This window comes from Poecilia reticulata, linkage group LG11 (assembly GCF_000633615.1).
Source record: "Poecilia reticulata strain Guanapo linkage group LG11, Guppy_female_1.0+MT, whole genome shotgun sequence".
Taxonomy (NCBI): Eukaryota; Metazoa; Chordata; class Actinopteri; order Cyprinodontiformes; family Poeciliidae; genus Poecilia; species Poecilia reticulata.
In genome coordinates this window covers 21,614,962-21,624,703 of record NC_024341.1, presented here as the reverse complement: position 1 = coordinate 21,624,703, position 9,742 = coordinate 21,614,962, and the positions used below count along the sequence as shown (strand labels likewise).

General features: G+C 40.7%; 2 protein-coding genes across 3 annotated transcripts in view; one reads left to right on the top strand and one right to left on the bottom strand.

Annotated features, from left to right (window-relative positions):
- The window catches only part of znf687b (zinc finger protein 687b), a 14,252-nt gene extending 11,093 nt beyond the window's left edge, over positions 1-3,159 (top strand). For both annotated transcript variants that reach the window (XM_008422531.2, XM_008422529.2), the window contains exons 7-10: positions 287-640; positions 722-822; positions 1,370-1,457; positions 2,118-3,159. In XM_008422531.2, coding sequence (XP_008420753.1) covers positions 287-640; positions 722-822; positions 1,370-1,457; positions 2,118-2,738 — 1,164 coding nt within the window. In that variant the 3' untranslated portion in view covers positions 2,739-3,159. The remainder of the gene's footprint in view (positions 1-286; positions 641-721; positions 823-1,369; positions 1,458-2,117) is intronic.
- A 2,006-nt stretch (positions 3,160-5,165) lies between these two features.
- On the bottom strand, positions 5,166-8,712 carry aqp10b (aquaporin 10b). Its single transcript, XM_008422528.2, has 6 exons — positions 8,550-8,712; positions 8,053-8,179; positions 7,084-7,221; positions 6,389-6,507; positions 5,663-5,880; positions 5,166-5,592 (listed from the first exon to the last, which is right to left on the bottom strand). Exons 1-6 carry the CDS (start codon positions 8,634-8,636, stop codon positions 5,394-5,396), a joined length of 888 nt encoding a protein of 295 aa, XP_008420750.1. The 5' UTR covers positions 8,637-8,712; the 3' UTR covers positions 5,166-5,393.
- Positions 8,713-9,742: the final 1,030 nt, after the last annotated feature.

Below are 9,742 nucleotides of genomic sequence, written 5' to 3'. Positions count from 1 at the left end.
TCTGGACATCCATTCATCCAACTGTCCATTAGTCCGTCCATCCATCTGGACATCCATCCAACACTCCATTAGTCCGTCCGTCCGTCCGTCCGTCCGTCCGTCCGTCCGTCCGTCCGTCCATCCATCCATCCATCCATCCATCCATCCTTTCTGTTTTTTCAGGTTCTGTATTGTGAATCCTGTCTGCTGTAGAAGTATCCACCATTACAGAATCATCTCTTCTCTAATGATGCATTGAGGTTCTGTGAACTTCTGCTCTGTAATGTTTTCCTGTGGTTCTGCTCAGACGGCTCACAGAGGCCCATCAGCCAAACCTGAGTCTCAGCCCGACGCCTCCAACTCCTCCTCGGCTCCCACCAACTCCTCCAGTCCTTCCGGCCTCAAGTCGAAATCCTCTGCGAAGCCCGACACCTCGGACGGCGAGGACTGGGGGCGGGAGCAGGAGGAGGAAGATGAGGAGGAGGATGACGACGACGATGAAGGGGATGAGGACTACGAAGCCCCGGGAGGCCAGTCTTCTGGCAGCGCCGGGGTCGGGGGTCATTCCAGCGCCGTGAGCGAGTGGACCTGCCCCCAGTGCCAGACCACCTTCACCGACAACGAAGACTACCTGAGTCACGTGAAGATGGAGCACGGCAAGGTGACGCTCCAGACGCTCAAACAAATGGGACCATCTGAAGAAGAGCGTTGTTTATTTTATTCCTCTGTTTTTGCTCCACAGTTTCCCTGTCGTATCTGCGGCGGGACGTTCAGCACTTCTTCCAGTCTGCGGCGTCACGAACGAGTCATTCATGAGGGCAATAAAAGGATCTTCCATTGCCAGTGAGTCGCTTTCATCAGTGACAAAAAAATGTTTCAGAGTGACCCAGTGAAACAAATTAACAATTTAGTGCATCTCAATGAATTAGATTAACTTTAAAAGTTAATTTAATGCATAATTTTAATTCAAAAAGTGAAACTCTGAGTTATAATTTAAGCTTTAGATTTTATTTAGATTATACTGCAAATTATTAAATAGACTTTGCTTTGTAATTGTGTACCTTTTTCTACCGGTTTTTCCTTCCAATGAACTTTTATTTAGCTCTCTTTAACAGATGCCTTGACTTGTATTAATTGAGGTGTAATAAATCTATTCAATCACTTTCTAAGCATCTTCTAATTTGTCCGTAGATTGTCTTTTTGTAGACACTCAGTTCTCGTCTTAAATTATCACCCTCAATTTGTAATTAATTTTTTAAACTTTAAAATAGTGTTACATTGTTTGATATTCAGTTGACGTATTCTGGCCTCTAGAGGGCGCTAAGAGCGCTTTCTACCTGTGTGTGACATTTTAATAAAATTTTTCATCCATTCTTCTGTGATTATCCAGGTTTTGCACAGAAGGCAAAAGAACATTTGGCAGCCGGTTCTTGTTGGACAAACACATCCGACTCCATCACAGAACAACAGATGGACAAGTGAGTAAAAAAAATGTAATTTAAGATTCAGGTCAGAGTTCTGCAGCATTGGCCATGTCTGGGTTTTCTGTTGCATATTACAGTAGTTCAAAATTCTTCTTCGGCTCCACAGGTGACCTTTGACTAGAAATTAGTTTATTTAAACTAACTGGATTTCTGACAAAAGCGGTCTCTGTAGAATGTGCTTGTGAAAAAATATACATCTTAATTTAAAATAAACATTAAGATAAAAGTATCCCACTGTCTGTAAATATGTTCAACACAGAACTCCTCGAGTGGCCTAGTTTTAGCGTCACCTGTTTCCAATTCTGTAATAAAATAAAATGATCAAGCATCCTTCGCATCCAATTAGCAATTTATTAATCCAAAAGATTAGTTTGATGCTTAAAAACAGCATCATATTGACGCAGATTTTTTTTTAACCACTTAAGCCTTTATTGTAGAATATTTGTTATAAACTAGTAGAAGCAAATAAAAAATTATTCACTTCTTAAGAAAAGAAGCATCATGCAGAACTGCAGAAACATAAGGAGGGAATTGGTGAAAAAATCTTTGAAAAACAAAAATTAGATTAAATTGATATGCTTCCCATCCGTGGGGATAAATGTGTCTATCTGAGCCCTCATGTTGTTGTTGTTTTCTTGCTTTGCTTGCGCTCAGGGTCCTCCCCTGACCAGGAAGCGAGCTGCTACAGGAGGCGACGGACCAGGCAGCTCCTCAGAGCTCGACGGCGAGGTCGGACCTCCTGCAGGCCGGGCAGCAGACGAGGAGGAGAGCGCTACAGAGGACGGTGGTGGTGGCGGCGGCGGCGTTGGCCCCGCAAAGAGAACCAGGGCATCGGTGGCGTCCACGTCGTCAGCGCCTGGCGAGCTGGAGGACGAGGACAGCGTCTTCCGCTGCGTCCCCTGCGGCTTCTCCACGGAGGACGGCGCCGAGTTCCAGCGCCACATCCCACAGCACCGCGGCGACACCGCCGCCTTCCAGTGCCTGCAGTGCGGCGTCTGCTTCGCGTCGGCCGGCTCCCTCAGCAGGCACCGCTTCATCACCCACCGGGTGCGAGATACGCAGAGCGACACGGAACGCGGCGCCCCGCGCGCCCCCGGCTCGCCGAGCGCTTCCCCCGGCGCCTCCTCCCCACTGGCACACCTGGAGGACGGCGACGGGAACCTGGGCTGCAAGGTGTGCGGGCGGCGCTTCGACAAGGCGACGGACCTCAACACGCACTTCAGGACCCACGGCATGGCCTTCCTCACCGCACACAAGACAGACAAGCCCCAGTAGGGGGTGCAGCGCGGAGACAGAGGCAGCTGCAGAACATGAATGTTGATGAAACACTTTTTTTTTTTTTTTTTTTTTAGCTCACTCAGAAACATTTTACTCTCTACGGCGCCTCCTCTGTGCGACTGTAGCTGCATGTTTGATCTTGTTACACCTGTGCTAGTCTCGTGAGAAGCTCTTCCTGGGTCAGAAGCCTTCGTATCGGACCTGAGTGAAGCTGAACCTCCACCTTCATAAAGTTGAATGAAATTGGTGTAAAATGTTTGTGCTGCTAAGATTTTTAAGATAACGGTTCCAGAGGTCATCAAAGGTCAACCTGCCTCCCCACATTTACAAAATATGGTGTCAATCAACTGTGCTACATTTGTGTAGCAAAGAATTTCATTTGTGCTATTATAATTGAAATAAATTTTTTAAAAATGTTTCCGGAGATCAAAGGTCAATCAGCTCCCCCAACATTTACAAAATAAAACAAAATGTGATGCGAAACTCTACGGCTGTGCAGCAAAAAATATTGTTTGTGCCGCCGTTTCCAGATGTTATCAAAGATCACCTAATTCCCCCACATTTTGTGTTTGCTGTTTTAATTTTTAAAGTTCAAAACAAAAAGTTGCCAGAGGTCAATAAGGTCAACCAGCCTCCACCTCAACAGTTACAAATAAAAAATAAATCTGGTACCGATCAACTGTGCTTTTTGTGCAGCAAAAATTTCCGTTTGTGCTGCCATAATTTCAAATCTATTGTTTCCAGAGGTCAAAGGTCAACCAGCTCTCCCAACATTTACAAAATCAAACAAAATAAGATTTTGCTACGGTTGTGCAGCAACAATTTTTGTTGCAATTTTAAAAATAAATTAATAAAGTAGTTACCTGAGGTCAAAGGTCAACCTGACCTGCGCTCTCCCACATTAAGTAAAAACAGTTGATTGACACTTAATTTTCTTGATCAGATTTAAATGTGGAGGATCTGATATGACCTTTGATAACCTTTGGAACAAGTTGACATCTCTGAAATAGTAGCAGCACAAGCGAAAAACTTTTTGCTGCACAAACCAAGTTTTCGTTCAATTTGACGTAGGTGGGAGGCCGACTTCATTCAGGTTTTGTTTTTATCAACCATTTTTTACCTGTTCTCCCATTTCTTCCACTCTTCACCGAATGCATCCACGCATTTCGTCTGCACGCCATGCGGCCCGCCTCAAACTCCCCTCTCGTTATTTTTTTTACGCCCGCCGCCTCCCGAGGCGCACGAGAGATATCCGAAGCATGAAGAGGAGCGTCCGGAGAAACTGGCACTGATGTTTTTTATTTTATTTTTTTTTTATGTTGCGATATTTATTTATACTAAAAACGTCACTGCTGTTTGTATCTTAGAGAGTCATGAGATGAAGAGGTTGCAGGAAGTCTGCGACCCGGTTGGTGTGAATAATCTGTGATGTTGTTGATCGTTTAAGCTAGAAAAAGAAAGATCAGACTTCCTGTCAGTAGTATCGGTGTACAAGTTTTTGCCATGTAAATACATACAAGTACACTAAGAAAGCATTCTGGTTTTAGTAACTTACTATGATAATGTGAATATGTGTAGTATTTGTACTTGTACTGTTCCACTCCCCCTCCTCAAACTGACTAAAGTTAAAAACCCTCCCAGAGTTAGTTACATGTTGAGAGAAGGTGTGTCGTCTTAACACGTGTATGAAAACAAAAGGTTTCTATTTAAGGCGGTTCTTTTGTAACTACAGGATCAGTGCTTGCTGTACCCACTTTTCTTTTCTATGTTCAAGCCCTCACAGTGACATGGCGGAGGTCTATGAGTGGACTTTGTATCTTTTTTATATGTCATATCATATTTATATAGCTCTATAGTGGCAATTTCATGTCATTTTATTTCCCATGCTTGTGGTCTGCTTGCTGAAATGCCATACACTTCTGTGCTGTTTGGAAATAAATGTGGAAAATATCTAAAATGTGCAAAAGTTTCATTGATTTCTTAAAGTGGGTTTTATGCACAAGAATATTTTCAGCAAATACACATTTTCGGTTACATGGATATTAAGGAGCTAATTATACGGTTCTGCATTTCCTTTGGAAATCAGATCTGGGAATTACTTCACATCTAAGCTGAAAGAGTTCTTGTTCCGAGGCAGAAAACCGAAAACATTTTTATGGCTCACCAGAATATTTCTTGATTAGTTCACATCTTTCTTGGTTGACCAGAGCTACGCTGCGTCATTCAGTAATGAATCTGAACGAACAAAGATCATGTGGGGTTCCTCAAGGCTCGATTCTTGGTGCACTTTCTCCGTTATCTCAATGCTCGAATCAGAAAGTAACATCAAACTTCCTGAACTACTTCAGATCGACACCGTCTGTGTTCAAAGCCCACTGGTTTCCCAAATCCCATCTAGAATGCGACATAGATCTCATATCCTTGTTCCGATTCAGTTTTTGGATTTTATTAAAGTTCAGAACTAAACTGTTTCTGAACAGACTCTTAGGTTACTCAGAAATAACAAATTAGGTTTATGATCATCATTAAACAGCTGTAAAGGTTCTTCCAAGGAATTCTAAGGCTGATAGCTTGTTTTGTCTGATAACAGACTTCCTCAATCAGATCCTTTAGTACGTCAGCTTTAGTCTTTGGTAAAGCACAATCTGACAGCTATGCAGACTTTCCAACACTTGGTTCCACTCCCTCCAGCTCCAGAGACTTTCCCTCGGTGGTTTCTTGACATGAAGACTGATCCTCCGGAGGAAGGAATGCATGATGGACTTCAACCAGCAGCTCATAGATCAGAGTTCCTACCAAACCGCCGATGCAGGGAGCGACTAACGGTACCCACCACCAACCACGTCCAGCCCTGTAACACAAACATTAGGTAAGAATGAGGGTTAACATTTGGGAGGACGTAATGAGAAAAAAAAACTAACCTGAAAACGTCATCTCCCCAGCCAGCAATGTAAGTAAAGAAGCGAGGTCCAAAATCTCTGGCCGGGTTCAGGGCGTATCCGCTGTTTGAGCCCATGGAGACGCCGATAACCAGGATCGTGGCTCCGGCCAGGAGGGGCTGAAGATAATCGGGTATGGAGGTGTTCCTCTGGTCCCCTGTAGCCAGGACACACAGTAGCAGAGCAGCGGTGCCGATCACCTGCGAGACATCCAGTGGGTTAAACTTAAATAATGCTTTCATGCGTTTGCCCAATGTCGGTTTTACAAGACAGGTCGGTTCAAGGATGTTTGTCGATTATTTTTTTTACTAGATTACAATTAGTTCCGATCGATAAACTAATAATAACGTCTACTTAAAACCGTCTTTCGATGTTGTAATTCGCCCGCCATCCAGCAGTGGGCGCCGCTGGTTATACTTTAAACGAAGCCGTTGATTCAAAAACAAACATGGCGGTTTTTCCAGAGAAGAAAGGAGTCTAGAATTGAATACAAAATGTACTAAATGTCTCTCTTTTGAAATATTAACACCCGATACGGTGGTTAAGTTATCACTTTAATAATGCTAATTTAACCTAGCTATGTGAAAAATAACGTTAACTTAAGTAAGGGAACGTTACAGGTCATTGCTTTGACAGTTCACGGCTGTGTTGCTTAAGTTAAATATGAATTTCTCATGTCTTCCAGATAAAACAGTAACTATATCTGACCTGGTCCAAGAAGCCTCCCCCCAAACTGAGGTATTCAGCTGGGTAAGTGCTGAATATTCCTGCTGTAGCCGTCTTACCCGTGACCGTCAGCTGACCCCCGCCGTAACTCAAGATGGCGTCTGCAAACATTTTATTCAAACTCACTCTTTATGCACAGTTGTGAGCAACTGTGCATAAAATTTTTCAAGTTTTTATGGCAACAGTAGGGTTGGACTTAAAAATGTCAACTTTATATTTTATATACCAAAGTCGATCTCCAATTTTAATAACATTTTGATCACTTTAAAAAAAAAAGAAATTACAAGTGACAGAAAATATTTTCAACAACTGGCTTTTATTTCAATCATCTCTAATGTGAATTGACCTAAAATCAAATTTCAAATAATTAGAAGCTGTAAAACACACTTCTCAAACAAAATGGTAATTCTTGGGCGTGCTGACATCACATGTGGAAACCAAACAAGTGAATTGTTGGGGGGGAAAAAGAAGAAGAAAATCCAGATTCACATTGTAATGATGTGAAGATTTATTTAAAATTATTTCCATGAATGAATGTAGAAACTCGGAGCAGCAGAATCTGCTTTTAATAATAACTCAAAGTTTATGAATTATTTTCATAAAGTCCGTAATAGTATGGAGGACTAATAGTGCCTGTACACGGTGCCAGCGATTTAACGTTTTGCATGTGGACTCACCGTAGTACTGCAGAAAAACTGTGGCTGCACCCAGAAAGGCTCCAAACATTTGGGAAAAGGTATAGAAAGGGAGCTTCATCCATGGATGTCTGCCCAAAACGCACAAACTGAGCGTAACCACAGGATTCAGGTGAGCCCCTTTGAAAATAAACAAATAATCTGATTTACTAAAAGCACATTCTGCATCTGTCAGACTAAACAGGTTTCAGCTAATTCTGTCAGAATGTTTCAAAGGTAAAATAAATGGTATTTTACCTTTAAAAAATACCTTTAATAAATGTATTCTTTATTATATAAATCCTGTAGGCAGGATAACTTGAGTATTCATATTGTATTTTTATTTTTAAGCAGTAACTAGTTACTTTTACTCAGTTACATTTACTTGAGTAACTTTTTGGAAAAAACTTTTAAGAGTACTTTTTACTTGAGTATCTTTCTTATGAAGTATCACTACTCTTACTTGAGTAGTATTTCTGGATACTCTGGGAGTAACTTAACTGAATGATGAACAAACATGTTTTACAAGCTCCTGCAGCTTTTGTTAAGTTTTACAGTGAAAAAAATGGATTTGGAAACATTTCTCTTTTTAGTAATTACCTTATTTGTATAAATTAGTTTAATTTTGACCTACAAAATAGCAAAATTTCCACATAACTTCATGTTTTGTTCTGTCTGATGTAATTAAATTACTCATGTTTTGATCTATTACTCATTACTTGAGTAACTTTGATACCAAATACTTTTTTTTACTCTTGAGTAATTCTTTGGACAGCTAGTTTTCACTTTTACTTGAGTAAAAATATGTTGAAGTAGTGCTACTCTTGACTTGAGTACATTTTTTGGGTACTCTGCCCTCCTCTGCATCCTCCAGTCGGATAAATTAAATTCAAGTAAACTGTTATCTCTGCAATAAACATCTGGTTGGGAACCACGCCCTTGCATAAAGCAGAAGAAATCAAAGTATCTTACCTGAGACTCCACGGGACACAAAGACCCCGAACGTCACCCCCAAAGCAAAGCCAAGGTTGATCGAAAGATACTGGCCATTTTTTTCTTGAGACGTCGTCACCTGTGCGACGGTGCCGCATCCAAACAACTGCAAACACACACAGACTTTTCTGAGCACTGCAGGAGGAGTGAAAAATGTCCATGAATGAGCTGAGCAGAGTAGAAAGGAGTTTCTATTTTAAGCAGATGGGTAAAAACGTTAAGATCGGACACATGCACTCGGTTTTTATAGACTTCACTTCTGATTAACCTGCTTTATGGTCTGTGCTGTAAATGTTTATTGCTCTGGAAGGAGAGACACTAATTAGAGGTAAAACAACATTAACATTAACACACCTCGTCTCTCAAACTGTCTCTGTTTTGTTTGTTTCTTTAAAAAAAAAAGGAGGGGGGGGGGCAAAGTTAAACTTTTCTGCAACACGAAGCAGTTTAGCGTCTCATTCATGAGTTTTACTCACAATCAGGGTGTAAACTCCGAGGCATTCGGCCAGGCATTCCCTGACCAGAGAGTTTCTGATCCGGCACCTCCTCAGCAGCCTCTCCATCCTGCAGACGCCCTCTGACCCCAGGTGAGCTCTCAGAGACGCTGCGGGGGTCAGGTGTGTGTGTGTGTGTGTGATCTGCACAGCTCTGCTCCTTCTGCCTCACTGAGCACAGTTTGCCCTCTGATGCTGGACTTCAGGGCTTACGTCACAGACTTTATTGCAAGGCTCAGGTGTTGTTTTTTTTCAGCAGAGGAGAGAAGATTATTTTATGTGACATTCTGAGAGCAGAATCAAAGCAGCAGGAAGGATTTACTGGATCTGAGGTACAGCTGATAGAAACGAGCTGATTTCAGCTCCTTTCTGATTGGTTATTTCCACACTAATTCAATTTCTTCCCCTTTTTTATGAAAAGAAAAAAAGTATTGATATTAGTTAAAATATTTTATAAGGTGTTGGACAGTAACTGTTTGAAATACATAAAGTTAAAAATATTCATTTATTTATTTTGCTTGGTCATTTTTAACTGCAAGAACAGAATCAGAACAGAAGAAACTCCATTTGTCTAAAATATTTATCCAAGGAATTCCAGATGTAGACAAACTCATAAAAAAGTTTAAAGACTGAAAAATTGTTTTATTAGTTATTCCACACCTGAATCTCTTCAACTGAAGTGCAATTATTTTTAATCTTCATCCTGTCATTCAGTTTTTTAAATACATCCTTCCCTCTTAATTTGATTCTTTAATTTCAAACCCCTCTGTATTGGAAGGCTATTTCATTTTTTTCAAATAATTTCTTGCCAAAAAGTAGAATACGCAAAAAAAAACAACAAAAAACACAAATTGATGGTATACATCTTATTTTTTATTTTCTTAAAATGTTAACTGCTTAGAATGAGTGATGTATACCCAACTTCACTTTAAAGAGCATTTTCTATCCCACTTTCCCAGATTTGAAAGTTTAAGAAAAAACAATAAATAACACAATAAATAACATTCGTTATTGGAAAACTCGTCTCCAAACTCCCAGATGTTTAAATATCAAACGATTAAATAAAATTCAAACTAAAGTTTAAATTCTTCCTTAAGATTTTGTATTTCAAATGTTTTTATTCCAGACTGCATCATTTTATGAAAAAAGAGTTAGAGTTTAATGCTGGTGAAATA

Excerpts from the sequence above, each read along its gene's own strand:
- aqp10b (XM_008422528.2), bottom strand. The coding sequence starts at position 8,636 with ATGGAGAGGCTGCTGAGGAGGTGCCGGATCAGAAACTCTCTGGTCAGG. Across the intron at positions 8,180-8,549 it reads TCGGAGTTTACACCCTGATT|TTGTTTGGATGCGGCACCGT; the intron begins GTGAGTAAAACT and ends GTGTGTTTGCAG. Across the intron at positions 5,593-5,662 it reads TGGGGAGATGACGTTTTCAG|GGCTGGACGTGGTTGGTGGT; the intron begins GTTAGTTTTTTT and ends TTTGTGTTACAG.